Genomic DNA, 27,480 nt, shown 5'->3' with positions numbered 1-27,480 from the left:
CCCCTTGACCGAGTGCTGCTTGCTCACTCACGCAGGAGATGGTTTCAATCAAAAATCTACCAAAAACAATCTCCCCCCCCCCCATCCCTACTGCATCCTTTACTTCACTTATTTTCAGACCTATTCCAGGTAATTCGCTTACTTTAACGTTTCATCTCGTTTTGCGTGTTTGGGTCTCCGTTTCCTTTTTCTCTTTCTCGTTGAAAGTGCCTCTTCTCTCGCCAAAACTGAAGTAAAAGGCGGGAGCGGGGCCAGCTTTCAGTAGCAGGTCTGGGTAACGTTGAGGAATGACTGGGTCGCTTCAGAATGCTGAGGAGGGATTTGGCTTTAAGTTTTGTGTTTTATCCCCCCACTCTTTCTGTTTTCGTTTCATAATGCATTTTTTATCAACAAGAAGCATCTCTGGACCACACTGAAGTTGGTTTTTCAGTCAGATGGTCTGTGCTCTAGAAAGTATTTTCAGGTTTCGTCAAAAACTTCGCTGAGTTCCGGTTAAACTCTTACAGAGTAACACAAACAAGCAGTGTATAGGGTGCTATATGTAAAGTTACACATAAAAAAAAAATTAACAGCAATAATTTTATTTTATTCACCCTGAGAAAAGAAATGATTCGTAATTTCCAAACGTTTATTTTCCAAACTATTAAGCTAGCACTCTAAAAATTTGGCTAGCAAGCTATATATTTAGTTTGAAAAAGTACATGCTTACTTTGGAACTGAATATTTAGTTACCTAAATAAATATTTAATTTGGTTCTAAATATTTAGTTTGCTAAATAAATATGCAATTTGAAAACTAAATATTTAGCTCTGAATTACACATTTAGTTTGAGACTCTGACATTTACAAAGGTACGAAAAACTTGGTGAAAATTTGACTTTGAAAATTAACACCCACATTATGTTTTGTCCACGACAGACTAAATAAACCAAAAATATTGCTGTTAATTTTTTCTGCATAACTTTACTAATGGAGCCCCACAGCAGTCGAATGAAAATGATAGAAGGCCTTCAAAAGTTTGGCATAAATTTCGCTGCCCTTACCCCTGGAGGTTTTTTGGGGTGTATCTTCACCAGTTATTCATGTCTTATGACTAAAAGCTCAAACCGTCAGACTGGATGATGGCATCGGATTTTAAGTATTGCTTCAGATTCTTTGTTGAATCTAAATTCAACAAAGAATCTGTTGAATTTGTCTGTTGAATGACTAGGTCATTCTAACAAATTTATTCTAAGGCCTTAGATGTGTCTATCAAGCTGAACCATGATCGTATAACTACTTCCTGCCGTCGTCTTCTTCAAAAACACCCATTTACAAGAAAAAACAAAACAAAACCAACCAAAGCCTCCAATAAATCTTTTTCTGGTCTTTAAACTGAAGGAAAGATGAGTCTTCCGTCAACTTTTCGTGTTCATCTTTATTGAAGAACAACACTTTCAAGTAATTCTCAGCGTTTTATCACTACAATTACAAGATAATTAGTAGTGGTCATTGTAGAGAACAAAAGTCTGAGTCATGTGGTAGAACTCAGTGACCCGGTGGGCCTTTTCGTAGTGTAGGCCGTTTCACATTAAAATCGAGAAAAGTAAGAAGGTCGTACCGATTGCATCGCATTAAAAGATGAAACGAAGAGGAAGGAAAGCCACACTGACAAGGTTATTCACTGGAAAAGAAAAGAATCCAGGCAAGACATTTGATTATTATTATTACTTTTTACATTCAGTTTCCACTATTGAACAAACGCTGCCATCCTTGAGATGTTCAATTAATTAGCTTTCATTGTGTACAGATCACCACATTTGACATCAGAGAATGAAAAGAAAACAAAACTTAATAGTCGCTTCAAAGTAATAACTTCGTTATAAGTTGCACCGTAGAGGTCAATCATTTTGATCAGTTCAAGGTTTTACATGATTCATATACATTTTCAGTTATACGTTTGGGTTTAAATACTGTAATTCATTCGTCAACGAGCAGCTGTCTCCTATCTGATCCGAGGCCATCGAGGTTGTTCCAACCTGACGGTGCTGATTACAAATCATAGTCAGACTCCACATTAAATCACTGTCACATTCAGGTTTTTTTTTGTACAAAGCCCTGGGTGAGAGGCCGAACTAAAATCCCACTTTCATCAATTGTCAAAGTCCTTCTGTATGCAGATGACTAGGTGGTTTGCTTCTCACGTTGTGCGAAGAGTGCTGCGTCAAAGAGCAGCCTCTGTCTAAACTAAAGGAGACCCAGAAATACTATCGGATGATTCATCTCAGCTCAGCCACTCTCAGGGAATCTATGATTTTTCTTTGTTTTGTTTTTTTTCCTTAACAGGCCAAAGAAATGAGACGAAAGTTGTTCCGTAAAATCCCTACACGCCGGAATATTCTGATTGCCATTATCGTCTGAAAGTCGCCCTAATGCCACTAAATAACATCCCAGCATTCACATTGGTATGCCCCGCCGATAAACCGTCACAAAAAAAAACAAAAAACGGGGGCTCCCTATGAGGGATCAGCTTTGGGTTAGGATACTCGACCAGATAATCGTTGTGCAGGCGGGTTTAGAAAAATATACACACGGCATGTACGCCAGGACATAATCATGCTTATCCGAATCTGACTGTAACATCCACTGTTTGTGTAAAAAAAGGCACAAGAGACTGTAGCCCCTCCTCTGTAAGTGGCAGACAGAAATAAGGGACATCCCAGAGATAGGGAGTGTGCTTTAGATTTCCACAGTGAAAAATACAACCAGACCGTCCCTGACGGCCAAAACGACCCATACATCCAGGAGACTTTTACAATGTGTGGAGTCGAGTAGTGATGTGAACGTTTGAATCAACCGAACAGGTTATATCAATTCTTCTTTTAGGGTCAATAAACAGCAAATAAAGTCGAGCTAGATTTGAAAATGACCAACGAAAATGTGAGCCTAATGCTCAACCGCTACCCGGGTTGCCTTTTACCCAGAGCAGAGTTCGGTATCACTATTTGCAAAGTGGAGTTGAAGGAACGGAAATGAAATGAAATATAGAAAAAAAAAAAAAACACAAAAAGAAAACCCAGTAGTGAGCCTGAAGCAAGAGCTGCTGGCTACATGTCGCTGCCTCTCGGATCTGGAAATAATATCAAACTCGACTCAACTGTGCCCTGGTGCCAAAGTGTTAACGCGTTGATGATTCATGGCGACCGTTCTAAATGCCATCAGCTTTACAAGCTAATAACAATCAGAGATCCAAAGAAGCTGGCGAGAGAAACTTTTTCTCTTTTAAACACACAAGAAGGGAAACAATTTTTTTATTGGGGCTGGCTGTTGACTGAGTCGGACGTCTGCAGGATACTGGAAGCTGTACGCATTACAGCAGAAAGTGCTTTTTATTCTTTTAAATAGTCCAGTTGCATCGATCATGTTGGGCTAAAACAAACAAAAAAAAAACGTCGGCCATTTTTGGGAAATCTCACAGTTAAGGTAGAGTTCTGCTGTTTATGCTTAGTGCTACTGTGAATATAAGATGCTAAAGAGAGTTTAACCCTGGGACCCTGTTATCATTTGTTAGTTTTTAAATAATGAAAATCCCATTTAGTTGTGGAGCTGTGTCACTGCGACTGCTCACCCAAACACACGGAGCTCACCCAAGCTGATAGTGGTGTACATTTTCAGCTGTGCAAAAACTTTAAAAAAAGTAGAAGAAAGAAAAGCAAATAAAAGAAAATGTTGTGAGCTATATATTCTGCCATAACCTGGAGAATATTCCAGTTTTTTATTTTTAATTTTGGATTTATTTTGAAGAAAATCTTGTATTTTGCTATGAACATTAATTCTATTGTTAGGACAGGTACATTTTTAATTGACCAAAAATGTGAGTTGAAAAATCAGAAACTGTTGAAAAGAAAAAGTAAAACAATCACGCTGTGCGTCTAGTACTACATTTCTCCGTATTTTGAACTTTCAAACAATGTCCTCACAAGAGGCGCTTGTATATAACTACCTGTGTGTGTGTGTGTGTGAGAGAGAGACAGACTAACTAAATAACATACAAAAACTTAAAAGTTCTAATAAATATCTTTTCTTTTACTTCAACCATCCCTAAGTTTTACATGGAAGGGAACCATATTGGATTTTGACGTTACTCTCTTAATTCTGACTTCATGTCTTTCTTGGTTTTTTTTAAACATAAGAAGAAACATAAAAAAAAAAGTCTAAGTTCACATAATGAGATGGAACTTGCTATAAAAGACTTGAGAACAACTGGAGTAACAAATCTCATCTCACACAAGCTTGATTTGACGATCTCGCTGCTCCCTCTAGTGTTCACTTCATGAACTGCTCTACCACAGTAATGCACGTTAGAAACATTCAGTCGTTCTGCTTCCGGGGTACATCTGGTTAATGTTTGTGCTTATACAGGAAACCTTGGCTGGGACCAAGAGCGATGATGTCGATCCCTGTCTTCTTCTTGTGAAACTAAATCGGAGAGATCCCATGTTTCTGTCTGCCAGGTTGTGGTTAATAGCAAACCTCTTACAAAGAAATCTCTCTGTATCTGCAAAAAAAAAAAAAAGAATAAAACAAAATACAAGTACTGGCAACTGGCATATAGAAGATGTGTTAACAATTAAGAGAGTTTACCGCTATGCAGAAGGCACCTGCATAGATGCTGAACGTGTAAATACTGTAACATGCACAGCGAGGAGAAATCATCAAAAGTACAAGAGGTTCATGCTTTGACTATGCTCTGTGTTGAAGGAGGTGGAGAAGGGTGGGGAGGGGGCACATTTTGGAAGACAACCCCTTCCCCTACCCCGCTCCCGCCCAGCCCACAATTAGATTAATGCAATCAATAATTAGATGGTGTTCCTCTACCTTGACAGTTCACTAAGGCATCACAGAAATATGTCAGTCTTACCATGCTCTACAATGAAGATCTACAGTTTATACGGGAAAAACTGGGCATGCAGGCTGCCGGGCCGCTTCCAGCAGCACGGCGTTTCCAAATCAATCCGAGTCATGAACAAAGAGCGAGATGGGGGGAAAAACCAAAATAGAGAGAGAGATTTCAAGCAACTCTATTGCTGACATCCTGTCAAATAATCAGCGATGCTTTCAGGTAGGTACCGGATCTCAGGATCAGCCTGCAATGCCTCGCAAAAGTGTTCACGCCCCTCTTCCTAAAGACTCTCGCAACTACAGAATGACTTTATTTAATGATAGACCAACACATAGTGGCTCATAAATGTGGAGAGATGATATGAAGTGCTTTGTGTTCAGATTAGCTTAAATAAATTCTTGGGAACTGGCAGCGAATTCCGTCAATTCAAAGATACTTAAATTAAATATTGTTGGAGGGGAAACAAATGTGTTTGAATGGCTTGGATAAAATCCCATTAGAGATCTGGAATAGATTTATAAGAGTATTTTCAATGTAGAAGTAACCCACAAAGACTTGCAGTTGGAACTGCCATGACATGACACGCACATCACACTTTTTAGGTGTTCATACGTGAGAAAATGTGAAATTCCTAATTTTATTTTCCCTATCCGACTGAATTTTTACACGTTTTTTTTGCGTCGATCTAGCACATAAAATCCCAATTAAAGACATTGAGGTTCGTAGTTGAAGCGCGACAAAATGAAGTTAAAAATGGGGGTCTGAAAACTTTTGCGAGGCACTGACGATTGGTTCTGAGAACACGGAGCGATGGCGCCGCGTTTTGGTGGATGGACCGCGATGACCTCCGAAACCGGAAGACATGGGAAGTCCCTCGGAGATTCCGATGTCACGATCTTCACGGATAAACTCTCTCCTTAGTTAAAACAAAAAACTAAAAAAAAAAACAAAACTACGCTTCTGAGTAAATCATGATTATTTACAAAGTCTGTAAGGCAGGGGGGAGAGGTAGAACAAAAACATTCCAGCTGAGGCAGAGGGTTGTAATGGATGTTGTACTGTCACAGCTAATGATACTGGCGTAGCAGCAAAAAACTAAACAAAACAAAATAAAAATCTTGGAGGGTGTCGGGTTCTTAGATGAGATTTGGATGGAGAAGCATGGCTGGTGACGCAGAGAGGCGCTACTTATTATAAGGAGGCCACAGCAGGTAAAAACTGGGAGAGGCATCCTGGTGTTTTTTTTCTGTCTCTCGTTCTGAGGTTTGATGGATTTAAGACAAGAGCCCTGTAGGTTGACCACATCTCTTCCGCCGTGGACGGGAAATGAGCTCCCAGTTGTTCATTGAAGGGAGGGATGGAGGTGGTGATGATGGGATGGGGGAAAGGGTGTGGGGGGGGGAAGAAACCTCAACTTTGTTATACCTCCACTATTATTGCTTTCCTGTTTTTCCACAGGCACTTCAGAGGATTAGGCTTTGGCTGAAGTTGAGCGCTGAAGAGGAGGCTGGGGATGAAACGGCGAGAGACAGGAGTGACAGATGGTGCTAAAAGTGTGCTTGTGAACTCTAATTTGTTGTCTGCAACCGAAGAAAGCTACCTCCCAGCAGTAGAGTAATCACGCTCACTGGGGGAGAAAGGAGAGACAAAAAAAAACACAAAAAAAACCCCCAGTGAGGTTGGGATCGCTGGTGCTTGCGTGAGTCAAAGAGTGCTCTCCTCGTCGGAAACCTGAGGACTCCGAGACCGAGGGGCGGGCGGGTTGGGAACGCCTCCGCTCCCCGCGTCCATCATGCGGTCAAGGGTTCTTTGTCCCAACGTTAGTCCGTGTGGTTGTTCGCGTGCTTCTCGTCCACGTCGGCCTTGACCTTCCGCCCGCCTCTCCCCGTCAGGACTTTGTAGCAGCCGCGGGCGATCTTGTACATCCAGATGGTGTTGAGGACGTCCAGGGCGATGCACGACGTGATCCAGGCCACCTGCGCTCCAAGGCCCAGCCGCTCGAACTCGGGCGTGCCGAATGTGGCGAAGACGCTCGCCCAGTAGGACGGCATGACGGCGATGCGGACGACGAAGAACACCACCGCCATGGCGACGCCGTTCAGCACCACCAGCCGGTGTGAGCGGGGGTACTTCAACACCTCGTAGAACCACCTGAGGGACAGAGGAGGCAGAGGGGTTGGCGTCTTGAACACTGTTGCGTCACAGATTAGGGGTAGGTGATATTTGAAGTTTCATTGTGATATTTTGTGGCGCTATTGTGATAAAGATAAAAGTGACAATAACAATTATTTGGTACTTCTATTGCAGGAAACTTTAGGTATGGTTGTAAGATACAATTGGCGCTATGATTGGTAAGTTACAAATCATAACGCCACAAAAACATCACTGCTCTTGGAAAAAAAAAGGTGTAATCCGCTTCTGTAGGACAACTAATATAAAGCACTGAAGTTTGTGGTTTCTATTTGACCCCAAACTTAACCAAAAATTTGGAAAAGTTCAAGACTTTGTAGGTAAATTTGTAGAGATTGGCCAGACATGCCGTCGTCTCACCTTTGGTTCACAAACGGCGTGGACAGCTCTGAAATGAGACGGAAATTGGCGAAATAAGGAAGCACCCCGCGTGTCTGCAAAAGCCAGATGGATGCATTAGTCGAAGAAACACGGAAAGAGTTTAATCTGGTTTTCTCCTCCTGGGGAACGGCACGCTCACCAACACGTATCCATAGGCATACAGCGCCGCCAAGTGGTGGCAGACGAAAAAGCTGTCCCCCATTGTGCTCCAGTTACATGCTAGCAGGAAAAGATCTGAGGAGGAGAGATGAAGGTGGAAGAACTAGTGAGGTTATGATCAAAAGGACATTTAGAGGTTGAAAAATACCTTAATATTAAATTGTAAATAGCTTAATAGATGTCTGGGCTGTTAACTGGCGTACAATGAGCAGTTATTATTTCTCTGGGTATAACAAAGGCAACAAACATACATTTTGTCACATTACAGACAAAAACTGGACATTTTTTTGGTGTGTTTTTTTTTAATTTAATTTATTGCAAATAAAGTAATTAAAATAATGTATTTTATATTTAGTCATTTGAAGCAAAACATAACACTGCTACTGTTTGAGGTATTTCTTAACTTGCTTTGTTCTGTTAGAGATGTAAGTTTTTGCTTACTTTCATTTTCAAAAGAACTAGAGCTCTAATCATTAGATTAGATTTAGGTTTCGACTTTGACTAGGCCATTCTATCACATGATTATACCTTGACCATTCTATTGCACCTATGGATGAATGTTGAGGGTTATGGAGGTTGAACCTCCACACCAGCCTCAATAACTTCACAGACCAACAGATTTTCTTCCAGCTGAGGTGTTCAAAGTGCGGCTCCCGGGCCTTCTGTAGCCCTTGGTAGAATATTATGCGGCTTCCCCCACCTCCATTTAAGAATGATATGATGAACAGGGATTTGATTGACAGATGGACAGTTTGTCATTTTTAGGCTGAAAGTTTCATAGAAATTTTCAGTCTTCTTAAAACAGAAATTGTTTGGTACAACATTGTTGTGTGTAGTATCCCTCCAACATGCTTCGATGAGATATGAAGATTTTTTTTTTCTTCTATTCTAATCTCACAAAAGCAGGCAGCACAAACGTCCAACAAGTTTTACTGAAGAACAGGTCTAGGCACGTACTCAGTCTTTCTTTATTCAAAGGAAAGACTGACTCATATTCCTCTCATGTTGACGTTTTAAAACTTTGGTTTTTAAACCGACAAAATAAGTAAATAAAATAAACATCTGACTCGGTTTTATTAAAACACTGCTTGTTAAATTTATTGCTGAGCAGTTAAATAAATAAAGAAAGTGTGTCTAAAAATGATGCGGTGGAGGGAGTTTGGATTCATACATGCCACATTTTTCTTATTTCTATTTATTAAAAGAAAATTAAGAAAAAGCACCTATCTGGCTGTAACGTGACAAAAGGTTCAAAGGATAACTACACAAGCTACAACAGGGTGAGTTGCAAAAGTATTGATAAGGAAACTAACAAAATAATGACTGCCACGTCCTGTTAGGTCGGGCGCAAAGGTAAATGATCAACAGAGGTCGAGGAAGGCGCTTACCGTAGAGGAGGTAGCCACAGGTTATGGCTACATTTAGTTTGACCAGATTAGGGTCACCCCTGTGGAACAGCAAACAAAGGTTAAAGGTACTTGCAGTACAACTGGGACGTTATTACAATCAATGTCAGCAAACCAGGAGGGGGATCTGCTGACTCATAGGGGCAGCTTAGCGCTCGGATCAAAAAATGCACAGCATATATCTGAAGACTGATTAACAGACGATCTGGAACAGAATCATTATCATTCATGCTTGGTGGTCATTCAAGATCATATCTTATCCGTGTGTAGCTACATGTTAGTTAAAACCAACATGTTGATGGGATAACCGCAAAAACCAGCACGTTTGGGATGAGGAGAGACGTTCTCGTTATGATCCGGCTCTGGAGGATTTTAAGTGTCTGTGAACAACGTCGATTCACAGCAACAATGGAGGAGATGCCTTTGCTTCAGTTTACATGTGACGGTGGTATCAGTCGCAGGTATCGGGTGGCACATGGCTGCCTGACGGTTCCTGTAACAGGACCTCACGTTACTGCACATGTACTGTAAAAAAAACCCAAACATTCACACTACAAGGAGCCAACGCTCAGAAACACACACACATATGCTCAGTCAGGGTTTCCTCCAGTTTATTATAAGCCTGGCGGGCCACCAGGCTTTGCTAGCCCTCCAACCCCTCCACCAGGCTAAGTGTTGTTTATTTTAAATCAGGTTTTAAAATAAAAAACCTGATTTTCATCAGGTTTTTTACAGTGACAGTAACAGTGACAGAAAAGATGGATTCATAGATTTATAGTTGATGCATTGATTCGCGCCGTCCCTGCCTGTTAGCCTCATACGCCATTATTTCCAAATTATAATGTCTGCTCATGCACCTCCAAATTTTTGTAACTTTTAACATTTTCCACCACAAAAACACAGTGGGCCACTCGTGGACTGTGCTAGCGCCCCCTACCAACATACTTGGCAGGTTTTCTGGGGGAAACCCTGCTCAGTTGTCATGTAGGGACATAGCAATGACTCCCCAACTCGGTACAGACCTTAACCTAAACACAGCTGACCGTCCACTGTCATGGATCATGATAAGGTCAGCCAGGATTTTCCTATCATCTTTCACCCTTTCATTAGTGACCACTAATCACTTATTCAGTTCTTGTTCTAAACTCTTCATACGCTCCCTGGTGATTGGTACTGCACAAAAAAAAACTGGGAGGTATAATTGTAATCAGTGCGTCACAAACATATTTATAGCCTGTTAGTACAAGTAGCTGCATTAATACTAGGAGTCATATTCCGGCCATAAGCCCAGAGCTTATTAAGAAATCATATTTATTAATTGAGAGAGCGCATTAGCTAGAAAATTGAGCGTGAACTCTGTGTTTAGTGGGCAAATTAGTCAGTTGTGGGTGGTAACTATTCTGTTGGCTCAGATTGGCCGGATTTTCAGCTCATTACCTGTGATGGTGAGGACAGGACTTGGCAGGAAAATCGTAATGGAAAGAAGATAATTGATAGATGACCTCCACTTTAATGGAATTGCACATTATTCCCAACATAAATGTGAAACTTCCAAATTCTATAAATTTATTTGGTCCTTAGGTGATAGTTGTTGTTCCCAATATTTTGCCTAGTAGTATGTCATACTAAAGAAGGACTAATACAATATTGTTTTCTAGGTCTCTGATATTTTAGGTCCCATCCACACAAAGACCATTTTAGGTCTATCTGCAATGATTTTTTGTCATCTTGACGGCTTTTCGGGAAACCGGAAATGATCATTTTTGAAACCAGGTCCCAGAGTGGATTCATTTTAAAATGAATACTTCATGTTTGCACTGAGTTGTTTTGTTTCTTTTTTTTTAATCAGAAGATGACACAGTTCCACCTCTCTTTCTCTCTCTCTCCCACATGCGGTGTTTGTTTTTTGTGTCATTCTGTGGCAGTGTCACAGCACCACCGATTGGCCCGGCATGCCTACTACAGAGCTTTCAGTGTGAATTTTAGCTGTTTACAAAAATTTACAGCCGTCGTCTCCGTGTTTAGGGACCTTAGACTGACGGCTAACTACGACTGTAAAAGATGAGGACAATGTTTTGCAAATTTCGGTCTTGCTGAAATCTGGAATAACAGCTGCGATTAACTCTCATTGTCCAGACACTGTTTTTTCTTTACCATTACCACAATATTCCCATCAGTCTCCACAAAGTTTTGAAAAATATACATTGAGTGTTCCATTAGGAGCAATTAGAATCCATCCAACTTTCTCAATACATCACTGATTGTCAAAATGTGAATGCATTACACTTAAAACAAGCATGATGCTAATACAACATAAAATCAGTCCTTTGCAGCTTTTCTGCTCACACTGATATTGCGGTGATTGCAGTTCATTATGTTGCGCAGCACTGGTACCAACCATGTGGGTTTTAAGATGTTTTTTATGTGTTTACACTAGTTGGCCAGAAGGTGGCAGTGCACTGCGTACTTACAATCATTAGACATAGCGTCTTAATGTTTTGGATAGCTGCCCTCTACAGTAGGCACAAAGCATGAACGGTTAATTTCCCCGCACCATAATATGCAGTTTTATCCCATTTTGGTTGCAGATATTGAATCATTCAGCATTCTCCCTTTTCCTCACATTCCATTAACGGCCATTCCAGCCCTGAGCTCCTGCTAACCAATCTGCTGTATCGCCTTACTGCACTTACACTTGGACACATTGAGCAAATATCAGGTTGAACAGAACCCAACCTGAACGGTGGTGAAACAATCAGGGGTCCGGCAGGCTGCTGCCGCCACAGAGTCCAAAGTCTTTTCCACAATCACATCAATGTGATTCAGCTGCAGTTAATCAAATGTACAGTAAATCCGCATTCCTAATTCAATATATGAATAACTGACTGGAATACAGCAGACATGGATACCTTTTATGTTCGGAGGATCATGATAGCCTCGTTTCAAAGATCCTTACATTATCTGTGTTCATACTGTGCGTATGATCTGCAATCAGACACATTTCTGACAATTCCAGATGCCCATATTGGAAAGTTTGAGCTACTTTTGCAGGCAGGTATTCATGAGTAGAATGAATGTGCATCCTAGACAGGAAACAGTTCTGGAAGTAAACCAAAGTGAAGGGAACCGTCTTATAAACAGATGTATTGTTGTTTTAAAATATTGATTAGGTTTCTACAAAACTCAATCAGTGTATCAGACTATATGTCAGAAAGATTGTGTTCATATATTAGATCATAGGCGTAGCTGCCTGTTATACTCTTCAGCTCAAGCTCTTCCCATGCCAGAGCGGATTTATACAATGTCTTCCCAGGAGTCTTCTCCTTGTGGGACAAAAAACGTCTAAAGGGACGTTTTCAGGAGGCATCCCGATCAGAAGCCAGAACCATATCAACTAACTCCTGATCCAGAGGAGCAGCAGCTTTGCTCTGAACTCCCGCAGGATGCCTCCACACCCCACCTCTTAGGTTGAGCCATGGTTCAGTCTCATTGGACACTCAGGTTGGTACAAATATAACCACAAATTTATCAGCGGTGCAATATGGAGGGACAAGATTGGAAGTGTGGTCTTAGAGTGAAATTGAAAAAGTGAGGCTGTTTAACTATCTCACTCAGAAAAGTGTGAGATGGTCAGAACAAATTATAATTTGTTATGATATAGCAAATCATGATTATAATTTTCAGCCATTATTTACGTTCGGGCATAAATCCGAACATGAAACCTGGACGAAATGTGACATGACCGTTCAGATTGCAGACACTTTGAAAACTATTGGATACGCATTTGATTTAGCATTGTACTGTACTGTATATGGACGTGGAGCAGGTCGGATATTTTGGGGGTCAAATGATCTGAATTGAGTCATTCAGGCTCTCATGAAAAAGTTGGATATAGGTTGGATTTGGGCAAAAAGGCAGACAAAAAGATGGATTTGGGTTGCATTTGCCTGCTGTGTAAACTTAACTTTATTCAGGGATTGGCTTAAAAAAAGTAACTTGAGGTAACATACAGTACGTGCCACCAATATCTGGCTGCAGAAACATATTCTGGATTCCAACACCATCAGAACATGTGGAGACTGTGTCTGCAGACAGAGTGGGAACTTGGATGTGACATTAGGTTTAAACAATCTACTGATCGGGTTCAACTATTTTGGTAGCTGCTGCGGATTGTTGGCAATGCCATCAGCTTCACTGCTGCTAAGCAACACACACAACATCTCAATTCAATTCCTAGAAATGTCTTTGGTGAGGTTCCAACAGCTGAGTCTCCATAACTTTTGAAAGCTTACACGTGGTCCAACGTCTTTAACCTTCAAGCCTCACCATGTCTACAACACGCCGCACACACACCTACTGAGTTCAAGTCCAGATAAGCCAATCAAGAAAGGCAGGCCAGGCGAGGCCATCAGAGTTGCTTGACGAATTATGATAAGAGCCTGAGCCGGCTACAAAACAATGTGGGCGTCTAACAGTTTGGCTCTGGCCTCTGAAGCCAGCAGAGGTCGGCGCTGCAGCTTGACGCGTCTTAAAGCTGCGACACAATCGGACTGACTGGAGAGTTCATGCATGCAGAACGGCGGAGCGGCCAGGAGGTTAGCCTTAAACCCATTAGGATCATGCGGTGGATCGGGTTAGTTCCAGTGGGTGGAAAGGATGAGCTGAGAAAAGAGGAGTGAAGGAATAAACAAATATATTCACAGTGCCTTGTGAAAGTATTTTCAGTTACGCTCAACATTACTTACACACCTGAGAGATTTAGCTTTAAAGTAACTTCTACTTTCACAAACTATGTTTCTTCTGGGTAAAAGGGACATTAGTGGTTTGGAGAAGAAATTCTTCACTTTAATGTAGAGAATTTGTGGAGTGAGCTAAAGATTAGGATGATGGTAGGAAGCCTTTCTGACCTCTGACCTAAATAGTCGATATGCTGGTTAGGAGTGTACTGCTAAATCGGGACAAATTTTCTATCATTTTGGGCGATCAGTCGAAACTTCCATGAGAAAAAGCTCTTATCCACTGATCTTCACTACGTCTGAAAATCAGTCACTGTTTCCTTTTGTAAGAGAGGGCTGACAGAACCATCCACCACGTCATGACTGCAAGAGTGGTTAACAATAGTCACCCCACTGTTGCCGACTTAGCAACTTTGTCGCTATACTTAGCAACTTTTCAGACAAAAACATTTTTTGTATCTGCCGGAATCGGCAAGTCAGGCTTTTTAAAGATTGGTCAGAAAACTGCAATCGGTGCATTCCTGGTTTAGATGAAAGTACAAGCATATGTTAGAATGGAACAAAGTACAGATGTAAATTGTAAATTGTAATGACATCTTGAGGCTCTCAATCCAATTTGACTGAGCTTGAGCTCTTTCGCAAAAAAAAGGGGGGGGACCAAAACCGTGTTAATCCCTCATGCATAACTGCCTGCAAAAGTAGCTCAAACAAACAAAAAGAAAAGAAAAAAACACATTTAAGTTTAATGTCATGTGACAAAATGTTTCATTTTTTACAGCGTGTGAATACATTTGCAAGGCAGTGGAAGAAATAAAAAGGACAAAGCAAGTTACGGAAACAAAGTAAAGGGAACTGTGCAACAGAACAGTCCATTGGTGGGGTGAACCACTTAGAACCTGAACAGAAACTCTGCAACAAATAGGACAGAGGAGAGCGGCGCCTCCATCTTTTCTCCTTACTCCTTACTTGTAACCCCACGTCCCCCACTTCAACCTGATCCCCATTTTCACTTCTCTGCTCCATCAGCACAGGAGACAATGAACACAAGAGAGGTGTACCCCACCTCTCTTCAGCCAGAGACGTGGGGTACACCGGGCAGCTGAAAGCAGGAGGACACTGATCGGGGCTGGATGAGGCAGGCTGCCGTTCCACGACTATGAAAAGGAGTCTTTCTGGTTGGGTTTATGTCTAAAGGACAGCTGGAGGAAGTGAAACAGACTCTAGAAATGAGACAAAGGAAGGAAGGAGTGCTGCAAGAATGCTAAGACAAGAAAAATCAAAAACTCAAGAGGAAAATATCTAGAAGACGGATATAATAAAAAAAAAAAGAGGGGCTGGGAGGATAATAATTTGTGCAAGTAGGGGAAAAAATAGTTGCAGCGGAGAGAGGGGAAGAAACAGACAGGAGAATAAAAGGCTAAATCCAGCGAATCTACAACCCACTGGAACCTCCTCTGACATGTTAGATCTGCTCTGTCTAAAAGAAGAAATGAACGGCATCTTTGTCAGCCCAGAAGGTATTACATTTCAACTCAGACTATCCTCTGCCGTTTTTCAGCTTCAAATTCTTGATCCCCTGCCAGTCTGATACGTGAAAACGAAAGAAATCGTTCCCTTTTCTTTCCCCCACCCCGCCCCGGCGGGGTTTGTGCTTCAGCTGCATTTTAAAATAACGAGGCAGACGAATTTCCAGAAGTCTTACCAGACGGGGTTGGCGTTGACGGTGTCGTCGAACCACAGGATGTACAAACAGAACAGCCCCACGATCAAGGCGTGCACAGTGGACACCAACCTGGGGATTGACAATACACACACACAAAGGATCGCATTGAGTCAAGATGACCACAACGAGTTTTGTCCACATAATGAGGAAGCTTTAGCTCGACTTGATAAATAGCCATTTGTGCCTACGGGGACATTTAAATTACGCGTGTGTGTTAAATTAGGCCTGGGAGAGCCTCTCCTCTGACCTTTGGAGTGGTTATCTGGGTCACAGAAGAAGAACTCCTGAGAGCCAGCAGCTCTTATCTCCCCGTTACCAGGATCACAATTCTTGCACCATCACTGTTCAGTCTCTGGGACCGTCCACAGGTTTCAGGTGTTGACCCAAGCTGGCTCTGCAGTCCGCTAACCATGCGGCTTCTGAGAGTGCTGATAGAAGAGCAGCGGCTTGTGGTGCCTTTCAAACACGTTTTAACATTGTCAACTATAAGTGTTATAGTTGGAGCAGGTCTGCAACTAACAATTATTTTAGTAATTGATAACGCTATAACTTGTTCTGATAATTAATCAAACAAAAATTGGCACATTCTGTGGATTTTTCATTTACAGGGGCAGCATTATGCCTTTTTCAGGCACATAGTGCCATTTCACAGTACGATCAAGAAACTATGTTACCTTCAGTTGTTATAAAAATGCTGTATAAATCAAACATGACTTAGAAGAAATTTGCTCTTGTAAAATTGGGACTAAACTTCAGACTAAACGTGATGTTTGAATCCAATTGTATTTCAAGTGATAATATGTTTTCTAATTAAGAAAAGGAACTGAATTGTTTATTTACAAGCATTTTCTCTCATATTTCTTTCATTAGCTACTACAGGAGGAGAACATTTTCATATTCAATTGCAAGTCAGAATAATGAATAGATTACTCAATTACTAATATAACTGTTCACAGCCCTAATTTAAACCATTAGATTAAGGGATTCTGTCTACAGCAGTTTACTTTTATGTTGTTGTGCATCTCTCTGTGAAGTGCTAAATACAAATAAGCGCTGGTCTATCATAAAATCCCCATAAAATACAGTATCGTCATAAAATGTGAAAATAGGAAGTCGCGTGAATCCTTTTGTTGATTGAAAACTCTGCACTTTTCTTAAATTTACTAAAACATTCTGTTCTTCCTCTTCGGAGATACTTTCACACTTGTCTCCTTGCACTTAAGTCACTCTTACGCAACCAACACTGACACACTCGGAGCTGGGTCTTATGCAACGGCGAAGCACTCTGAAGCGAACCCATTAGTAGATGCTTTGCCTCCAACTTGTTTGGGACTACTTGGCTGAGGCACTCCGTTCTTTCTCCTAGGGTCAAACAAAACTGATGCCAGCCGCGGCCGGGCAAATGAGAGGGAGCGGGGCCGACAGCAAACAAACGGGCCGAGAGAACGCACGCATCGGAGTCAGCGGCGGAAAAAAAAACAACATTGCACAACAGACAGTTGCCCTCTGAACTCAAACCATGGGGTTTCCACTTGAAACATTAAGCCTCCCACTGCGGCGCACGTGTGCAGGACGATGAGTTTGCTTCAATCATGACGGGATCCGGCTCATGACAGCGTCAATATCAGCAACGCTCAGGGGTCAGTTTGGTGAGGATGTCCTTTCACTGTAACGCTATACATACAGTGAGGACTTGGCATAAATGTTTGCCCCTCGCAACCGCTGTATGTAAAGTCTTTGTTGGGAGGAAGGTAGAAAAGCTGAAGCAGCAATTTGATTGGTCAACTGGAAACATTTATTTTTTTCCCTTTTACTTAAGCAGCTAAACCCCACTGAGATCTGGATCTCATTTTCAAGAGGGACCTGGGCAGAAGTCTGCAGTACATAGCAACATTAGCGGACTGTCAGAGCCTTCAAGGTATTTAGAGACAGCTATAGTTTGAAAAGAGCAAAGTTACTTTTTGCTGAAATCCAACTTCTCTGTAAACGGTTTATGACCCCAAAACAAGCGCAGAAGAAGAACGCAGATGTTACTCAGCATCGCACAGTTTATGGAATTAAAAATGGCCGCCGCCGTTGGATCGATTTTAACGTTTATTCAGTGATGGGAGCTGACAGTATTATCACAAGATCATAACATGATGAAGGAAACTAAGAAAACCAGAACTACTAGTAACGGCCTTTTGTGGAGCATTGACTGCAGCTTCTGTAGAGAAGTCAGTTTTGTGTAGTCAGAGCCCAGAGTGGTGGGACTGTGATGTGATGCACTTCACTGACACAAACTTCTTTCATAATTTTGTAATTCTACATTTTTGTCATAGTTTACATCTGGATTTACCACATCAGGCTTCTTCTGGGGCAGAATTATGATGGATGTCTCACATCGACATAAAAATTGAATAAGATTCGACGTGACGGTTCACACGGCAGACGCTTTTAAAACTGTCATGTATTCATTTCACTTAGTACCGTGTAAGGAGGTGACAGATTTTTTGGGGTGGAAAAAAAATTTTTAAATTGGGCCGGTCAGTCTGCCATGAAAAAGTTGAATATCGGCACAAAGAAAATCGAATATGGGTCCCATTTGTTAGCTGCAGTGCCCTGACAGTCAGCTAGCACAGACTTATACGATGTGGAAACTAAAAACGACAATATGGAACCTACAAGTGAAATCTCTGGAAAGCTAGAGACGTTTCACAGATATTTTTACTCAAAGTTATAATTCTACTAAATTGTAGTATCTATAACTGCATTATTGCTGAACCAAATGATCATATATCCTCCTTTGGTTTAGATGATTTTAGACTATAAAAAAGACAAATAGACTTAATTTCCTTTGATTGTCTGGCCTTAAGTTAGATTAAATGTTTCCTGTTTCGTCATTCCTTTATTTGTGCCTTTAAACCATTTGGGAAAGCCCAAGATAATGATGTCATGGTTTTGTAACTTGGGTTGATAAGGAACTTCTGTGGGTGAATTCAAAAGCTGCTGCACCTCAAACACGTTGCTTTCTGGTGTGTCATTCCGAAAAACAAAGAAAAAAAAAAAAGATCAGGAAGAGATATTTGAAATTCCCCAAGTTTAGTTCCTTCTACTTTACACTTTCCAGATGGCTGAAGGTACAGCGTCCATCTGTTCAAACAACTATATAAAAAAGCGTAAGCAGCATGGGAGTGACTAGCCATTGTACCATTCAGGACGGACATGAGATCTGTGTCAACATGGAGGCAACACTGCTTCCTTGTGTGACATCACAGGAAGATCAAAAGATATCAGGAAGTGGATTGTGGATCATCAAAAATATGATTCAGCCTTGTGTACAACTTACAGATGCCCGCACACATTATGTTCATTTATCTAAACACGTGTAAAAACACCAATGAGTATGCTTTTCAGGATTTTATTTTACTATTGTTATTTTACTGTGAATAGTCTGAATCAAATGATCAGGCAATTGATTAATTCTGGGATTTAGAAGAAACTTTGGAGATACTAAATGACCTTAAAAAGGAAATGGTTAGTCTGTAAGCGAAAAAAAAAAAAGCATAATTTTGTATTACAACAGGTTCTCACTTAAGATTCAATGAATCTCAAAAATTAAAAAAAAAAAATCTAATAAAAAATGTACACCTTATTTATATTGTATTTTACAACTGCAATTCAGTCTGTCACGACAACAAATTTTGTTGGACAATAAATTATCCCAGAAATGATTGCAATAAATGACAATATTGTTGTTTTGAGATCATTTTAAAGTAATTTAATGGTGATGGAATAATAACGCAAGAACACATTCTCAAAAATCAAGTAACTTTAAATTCTAATGATCATTTGAAGCAGGAACTGGAAGACTTTTTAATTTTCCAAAATAAATAAAACAAAACAACAGAAACAACTAAAATTAGTTATGAAGTCTTTGTAAACAAAAGTATCCTTCAAAAACGGTGCTAGTTGAGACCAGAGCACTAGACTGAAGCCTGTTATTATCCAGTTTTTTGGTAGAAAGAGCGAAAAGAGAAAGATCAAGCAGATGGAAATTACTGAGCTCGCTTTAATTTATCATGTGATTAATTGCCGTAGCATTATTCATTGTTATGCCAAAGTGGACACACATGAATGGGAGGCAAAAAATAAATATGTTCACGGTGTGAGGTTTTCGTTCCCACGCACCTGGAGTTCCATTCGGTGAGCTTGGTGGGAGGTAGCTGTTTGTAACCCGTAGTGACGGCCAGCGAGAGCCGCGGACTGGCCACCGAGAAGAGAAACTGGAAGCCCACGAAGCTGCCAGCCACTACGCTCAACTCTCTCGTCTCCATCACTCACCTAAACACAACAGGGAGAGGGGGCATGGAGGGAGAGGGACACGGAGTGAGTGATCCACACGGACAGGTCGGGTCGATCACTGTCAGTCATCCTGGACGGCGGCGGCGGCGGCAGAGGAAACCGATGTGACAGTGGCTGTGGGAGGCTGCGCGTTCATCAAGTCCACCAAACCGAACAGGAAGAAGAAAGAGACAGAGGGAAAAATAGAAAAACCGAGAACAAACGCCGTCTAATGCAAGTGACAGGCGAGTTTTAGCCGAGCCTCGATTTACAGACGAAACAAACAGCAGAGTAAAGGGAAGCAGAAGGGAAAGACTGACAGAATCTATAGGAAAATGAGTCTGAGTACAGTAGGCAGCACAGGAGCTGAATTTGGAATAAAAGGTCTCCATTATGCGTATTCTGCAAGCGGATTACCGGGAACCCACCAAAAAACAATCCCTGAGAAGAAAACAAAGACTCTGCGTGCAAAGGAAAGAGGTTTTTTGTTGTTTTGGTTTTTTTTTTTAAATGAAGCAACGTGTGATGAAGCTTATGAGGCGCAAGCAGTTTGCAAAACAAGAGTTTACTTCAACAATGCTGCTCATTATTCCTACAGTCTGCTTTTAAAAAAACAAATAAATAAATTTAAATCAGCTGGGCATTACAGCGCCTTGCTAAAAAGTGTTCACATGGCTCGGACATTTAGCCATATTACAATTAAAAAGGCTTTTAGAACACGGAGAGGAGCAGAATAGAGAAACTTTTTACAATTAAGTCTCCAGAAAGATTTGGCTTGCTTTATTCGTACTTTACTCTGACGAGTAAAGTACAAAATGCAGCTGTCAGAGTGGGGATGCACCGATCCTCTGTATCTGATACTGATACAGATATCTGAGGTCCAACGTTGGCCGATACCGATCCAATACAGAAAAACAACGCTGAAAAAACATTTCTTGTTCTAAAACACAAACATAATTACAAATTTATTTGATAACTTTGCACCAGTACAGAACTCTTTCATACACTAGTGGCTTTGCAGGCCTGGTCAAACGAGTGAAAAACAACACAACTTTAAATTTGGTCATTCAGTGCAATTGGGAGTAGAACAGCTAATGAAAAATAAAATTTGAAATTTGCTAAAAGTTTGCAAAGAAGAATGGGTCAATATTTCAGTCTCTACTTACACTATGCCGGTTTAGGTCTCCTGCAGCTTGCAACAAAAGATGATTCTAAATGCACTTGCACATCCTGCTTTATAGATCTACACACAAACATCCAAGTTTGTGGCTGTAATTTATACAAAATGTGAAAAACGTCAAGAGGTATGAAGACTTTTACGAGGCGATGTAAATTTTTTACCTCCTTTGGTGGCTATTTGTCAGCAAATTTCTTTCAAAATGAAGTGTCAACGCTACATCAACAGCTTCAAGTCATTCACCTCACCCCAAACCCCCAAAGAAAGAAAAAAAAAAACTATGGTACTCATTGATACTCGTGTATACTTCTTGCGTACCATTTGTTGTGAAACACTGCCTAGTCGGCATGCTTTATCTCGGCTCTAATTTATGTAACGAGTCGAGTTACAAAAGGCAAACAATCTCTGAAACACACTGTGAGAGTATATATCTACCAACAATAAATCTGTCAAAGGTTGCTGGAATTACCGTCGAGCTTGCTGGGTTGTGGTTGGAAAAATGGATCAAATTCCCGTTTGCGTGTCGATAGAACCGTTTGTAGCCTGTGCTAGCTCTGTTAGCATTTGGACAACTGCAACGGTATCTAACCGTGCGGGTTTTCCCACAAGTGCTTTCTCCAAATGTTAGATTTACTAAAGGTTTGGGTTGAAATCGTGCAGGTAGGTCATGCTTTTACATTGAAGCTGAGACTTTGACTGTGTTTGGCTCACATCATAAGGCAGGATTTCGCCAAGGGCCAAGCATTTAAATACACTTTAAACACAGTTTTTAAAACATTCCCATTGCGCCAAGTCAGTTTTTACAGCCATAAAATAAAATTACGTTAAATTAAAAGACTGTTGCAATGGTTAGCTTTGCTTATTGAACTATTATTTTAGAATACATGTTGGAGTATCTCTGATACATTAGCTTTAATTTACTATTTTTGCAGACATTTTGTTGCCTTTTTTCTGGTTTTTTTTTTTGGTTGGAGCATTGCATTTTGGGACATTTAATCCCTCTGGTTTTGTATGTTGTGCAGCTGGAAGAATTTTTGCTTTTATTTATTTATTTATTTATAAATGTTATGATGTACAACCATGGCAACAAGTTCTAATTTTTACAACTGAGAGCAGCTGATAAGCATCTCAATACGGCCAGACAGCGATACAAGGGGGAAAAGCAAAAGCAAATTAGGTGGATCAGCAGTGCTAGCTTGCAACTGATGGCGTCATCCTGGACATTTTACTGTGGAGTATCGTTGTAGGACAACTCTTTGGAGACACTTGAATGTTATGACATTTAATTTCCCTTGGGGCTAAATATAAGAATTTTTTTATTGAATTATTACGCCGTACAAATTTTAAACAAATACAGAACTATGATACCACTGTGTCAAACCACACTTTTCTCATTCTGTGTCCACACTGCTTTCCATCAGCTTTAGTAACCCGGCCACTATAAATATACATGAGGTGTTGACATCAAGAACAGTTGGAGATCATCCAACAGGCCAACTACATTGTTCACATGCAGAGTGTGAACGTACGGTGCCTTCATTAAAGCATCCCGGCAGATATTGTAGGGGATCAATTTTATAATTATGATATCGTATATATTGTGTTTTGATAACTTGTGCGGCTCTAATAGTGATAATAGTCATTCGATGTATTCATCGGCTGATCACTCAAACTTAAGAAAATCGGTGCCGATCGATCAGTTCGCTACATAATACAGAGTTCTGGATAATACTAATAAACAAAACTTTTTTATTAAATAAAACTTCTTTAGTGCAACAGTTTATATGTAGTACAGTTAAACAGAATGAAATGAGTACATTTAATCATACTGTCTAATTATATATACCGGTATATATGGCCTGATAAAAATTTATTATTTTTTTTAATCGGTATTGGCTTTTTAAACATCAGTGTTTGGCCAGAAAACTGAAATCGGTGCACTCCAAGTATTGTGACCTGCAATATTCTCAGCAGCAGCTGCCTTGTATTTGAGGCCACTTTCATGCCAACAATATTGACACCAGAAAGGTCATTTAAAGCACGTCTATCCTTCTTTTGTAACAATCGGTGAACTGCTCGGATGAAAAGCGACTTCTACTTGGCTCAACACATTTTTTTTGTCATAAAGTAAACTGTTTGGGGTAAACAAAGAAGAAAAAAAAGCTCTCTCTGCGATGAGTTAACTTGATTTTGATCACTCCGCAAGTGAACTGTCTCCACATGAACTGCACACACCACAGGGTTTTTGCTCATCAGCACGCCGACTCCTTTGGGGAAATCTGGTTCCCTTCACTGAGGTCAACAAACTGGATGTTTGTCTTTGCAAAATTAAGACAAACACCAAAGACGCACTGAGAGGAGATCGCTTGTTCTTGTGAACTTTGATGTTTTTGAAAGGATAGTGGTGGAGGTTATTGATCCTCTGCTCCCTAACACTGACACCGTGCTCTCATCAGTTTTCTACAGCTCCTTATGTTCAAGAACAAAACTATTGATTCGCCAGATGCGTCAAGTCCACTTCCTCTCAGCTCTGCTTCCCAAAAACGCAGCAGTCCTTAGCTTGTGTTAACCAATGAACATACGGACACCGCTTGCAACTTTTTTTTATTTTGACATTTATTTATCGAACAAAATCCTCATCATCTGAATTTTGTGGGGTTTTTTTCCTGCTTTCTGTTCTTGGGCTTGTTGTAAAGTAAAACTCCAACTGAACAAAAACAAAGCAGGAAGCAGAAAATGTTGCAAAGTTAGCAAGAAAGTACAAGTTACTACAGGTGAAGGCTCATTATGAGCTTTCGCCTGCGTCCGGTGTTATTATCTGTTGCGAGATCCTGCGTCATCGCCAGTCTGGACTGTCACCTGCTACATACCCTGAACTTCTGATTAAATCCAGAGAATTATGCGAGTTATGCAAACGCTAATTACTGCTGACAGATTACATTGTGCAAGACAAAGGTTACTGGGAGTTGGCAGAAAGCACTGGGAATCTGATATGGTGCAGATATGTGGAATTATTCTGTTTGCAAAGCAATGGAAGTGGGTTAACCGCAGAGCTGCACATGACACCTTGGGTATGTAATGTACACACACCTACAGTGATTTGGAGAAGTGTTCAGAAAGCCAAAGACATCCTTATATTTTACTGGGATTTTATGCGTTAGACCAACACAAAGCAGTGAGCACTGACCAAAAAATTCTATTAGGTCTCATCTGACCGTAGCACCTTTTTCAACATGTTTGCTGCCTGCTTCATGGCTCATGGCAAATATTATACCAGACTTTCGTGGCATTTGCAAAGTAGCCAATCTAAGAGCTCCATTTATTTTTCTTGGCACTGATTGATTGTACACCAAGACCGGAAATAACGAAGAATGTCGATGTTAGCCTCTGTGGTAGTGCTAAGACAGTTAGCGCTGTGCGCATTAATGCATATTAAGGTTTATTTAGTGTTTGAACTATTAAAATAGGCAGTTAGAAGCTCACTTGGTCTCAGGTATTCTCAGATTTTAGCTAGTATATGAACAGACCAACCCTTAGAGGAGGCTTCAGAACTTGTGTTATTTGAACAGTAATCTAGTCAGTCTTAGCAGTGGACTGAGTCTGGTGAAGTGGGTTTATCCCGTGGTTTTAAAACCTGTTTGTGAGGATGGGTACTTTAAGATTTTTATTTATTTAGGTATTGGTAATGGGGGAGAACACAAACACATGCCACACTTTTCATGTCTGTTTGCAAAAAATAAATAAATAAAAATGATGTTCCTTTCATTTGACAATTAAGAACGATCCTGTGTTGGTCTACCACACACTGGATTCCTACAGACTTTTCTTCTGGACAACTTCAAATTCAACTTGAACCAGACTTGTGGTTATTAAGAGTAGTTTTGGTGAAACAATGCACTAAAGGTGATGGTCTTTGGGTTTGTTTATTTTTTATTGTAAAAAAAACAAAAAAGACAAATAAGGTACCAGAACTCTCATACTGTCCTTACTTGAGAAGGATACAATTTAAAAATATGGCTGGTCTAAATTACACTCCAAAAAACCAGAAGTTTCAATCTTGTTCTACGCAGTTTCAGGTGACTGTTTTTTACTTAAATGTAGGAATGGACATTTATCATATTGTTTATCGTGATAAATGTCTCATCATGATAAGAATTGATAAGTTATTGTTACCAGGATAAATTCCAATTAATGATGTCAGTTAGTTCGGCCATTTTCTCCACCGTTTGTTCAATAAATATCGATCCATTTGAAAATATGATTAAATGCAGTTACTCTGTGCATTTTAGTGACATAAATCACACTTCTTTATGTGGCTGGTGTCCTAAAGAAGCATATTACAAATGGGATTGTTTTTCAAGAGCAGTGTTTGTTTGTGGAGTAATGATTATTGTGCCAGTCAGTCACAGCCATACCTACAGTTGCTTTAAAAAAAAGTAAGTAGTTCTTAGTTACTTTTATCGTTATCACAGTAGTACCACAAAATATCGTGATAAAACTCTTAAGTCCATATCGCCCACTGCTAGTTGAAGTCACCAGCACTAAACGCACTAATCAAACTTAAAAAACAAACCATCAGGATCAGCAGCAAAGCAGAGAAAAGCTCCACAACACCCAGTGAGCCCATTATTCCCCACATTTCTGCGCTGATCATATATGCAGCTTGCGCCTGAATAATTCAGCATCCTTCACCTGGCAGGCTGGTTCATATCCCGCCCCGTGGGAAGAGAGGAGGCGACCCGCGGAGCCTCCTCTCTGCGGCTCGCGGCCCCGGAACAGGAGAGTCCGCCCTGTCATCCACTCCTGACCTTCTTCCGCAGGACCATCCTGCTGCTGTCAGCAAAACCGTGACACCCCTTCTACCCCCCCCCCCCCCCCCCCCCCCCCCCCCAAACACACACACACACACACCCCCACACACACACACCCCGACCAAACATAAATAATAGCGCTTCAATTTCCCTCCCACCACCACTTCTAACCCCCACGACTCTGTTCGTTTGGAAATCCAAACCGACCCCCAGTCTGCCGCATTGCTACACCAAACCTCTGGGCTTGGACTTGCACAATATCCCCCCCCACCTCCTCCTCTTCCTCCTCCTCCTCCTCCTCTCTCTCTCCCCGCAGGAGCCTGATCGCACCGGTCTCCTCCAGCATGCTGGATCCTGACATGAATACTGATACATCACGGCTGATCGGTGCATCTTGCACACAGACCCTGTAACAATACCTCCGCCTCCCGCCTCCACGATTTGGAGGGACCTGCACGCCGTCCACGGTGGAGCGGCTCGCGCTATCCGGGACGTGCAGCAAAGATGAGATTATCTACCCACGAAGACATTCGGTGCGCCCTGCAATTTGGACGCAAATGAACGACAAAAGCGTTGCAGGCAGCCAAGAAAATGGCGAGAATTTGGCGAGGAACGCATCAGCAACAAGAAACGCAGCTTTATTTATTTTTTAATTGCCCCACCGCCCCCCCCCCCCTCAGCCCTCCCCTTCTTGAATGCCTACCCAGACAGGTGGGGAACGAGTTGTAACAAGCAGTCCCCGGTACCACGTCCGAACACGGAGAGTTACGTATGAGCTGGCAACAACGAATAAAAAGGAGGACAAAAAGAAAAGTCCGAGGTAAAACGCAGACAGAATAAACTGGTTCATAGCCTGGAAGAGGAGGCATGAGGTCTGCTTTACCTGCTAGCCGTCGCATAGGGCACAAGTTGGCGGACAAACCCCCACCGTCCAAGCACCGGTGTTGTTGTGGGCGTCTTCTCTCCACTTTCTTTCAACTTGACGTTAGCTAGCGGCTCGGCTAAAACTGGAAGCAGCCCCACTGGCTCTCCCTGCGAGACCCCCAGGACGAGCGGAGGAGCAGCACAACAGCCTTCCTTCCCCCGCCACGAAGACAAGCGCCGCGCGCCCCGCCAGCCGCTGCGAACAAGGAGAGCAATGGCTTCCCTCACCGCCTCATGTCCTCGCTTTCGGGTGTTTTCGCACGAGAGTACCGATAGAAAAGTTGTTTTTTTTTTTTTTTTCAGCCGTTTTATTTTGACTCTTGACAGAAAGCGAGCGAGCGAGCGGTGACGTCGGCACGTACCCGCCTCCGCGTGCACACGCCCCCCTGGACACGGGCTACACCCACGAGAAACAAAGGCCAGGCTTTAATATGATTTATGGATGAGTACGCAGGGCTGGCCTAAGGTTGTGTGGGGCCCTAGGCAGAATTTGATTCGGGGCCCCTCTTCCTTTTAGGAATATCACCTCTACCAACAGCATTTCAATACAGATTTATTGGAAACAGACCTGATCATTTGTAAACAATAAAAAGCATATTCTTGCCAACTTTGCAAATGAAATTAGCTAGATATGTTTTATTACTATTTCACAAGATATATTTGCAGAAAGCAGAAGGAATCATATGCATGGCATTAATTTTGGTAAATAAAATTGAGAACAGTAAGCACACCACGTTCTTGGAAGAAGGTGCTTGGTTCAGATATGACC

The 27,480-nt window shown here is 41.3% G+C and overlaps 1 protein-coding gene across 4 annotated transcripts; it reads right to left on the bottom strand.

The window, feature by feature from the left end:
- Positions 1-1,396: 1,396 nt before the first annotated feature.
- Positions 1,397-27,039, bottom strand: tlcd4b (TLC domain containing 4b). 4 transcript variants are annotated; one of them, XM_032587110.1, is made up of 7 exons: positions 26,671-26,782; positions 19,647-19,799; positions 15,456-15,545; positions 9,000-9,058; positions 7,592-7,686; positions 7,432-7,505; positions 1,397-7,032 (listed from the first exon to the last, which is right to left on the bottom strand). In XM_032587110.1, the coding sequence occupies exons 2-7, from the start codon at positions 19,790-19,792 to the stop codon at positions 6,702-6,704; spliced, it is 795 nt and encodes a 264-aa protein (XP_032443001.1). In that variant the 5' UTR covers positions 19,793-19,799; positions 26,671-26,782; the 3' UTR covers positions 1,397-6,701. The 4 variants fall into 4 exon arrangements, with proteins under 4 accessions (XP_032443001.1, XP_032443002.1, XP_032443003.1 ...); XM_032587111.1 differs by lacking the exon at positions 26,671-26,782 and adding an exon at positions 25,669-25,835; XM_032587112.1 differs by lacking the exon at positions 19,647-19,799 and having other exon boundaries at positions 26,671-27,039.
- Between the last annotated feature and the right edge of the window lie 441 nt (positions 27,040-27,480).

This window comes from Xiphophorus hellerii, chromosome 16, assembly GCF_003331165.1.
Source record: "Xiphophorus hellerii strain 12219 chromosome 16, Xiphophorus_hellerii-4.1, whole genome shotgun sequence".
Taxonomy (NCBI): domain Eukaryota; kingdom Metazoa; phylum Chordata; class Actinopteri; order Cyprinodontiformes; family Poeciliidae; genus Xiphophorus; species Xiphophorus hellerii.
This window is presented reverse-complemented; position numbering and strand designations above follow the sequence as displayed.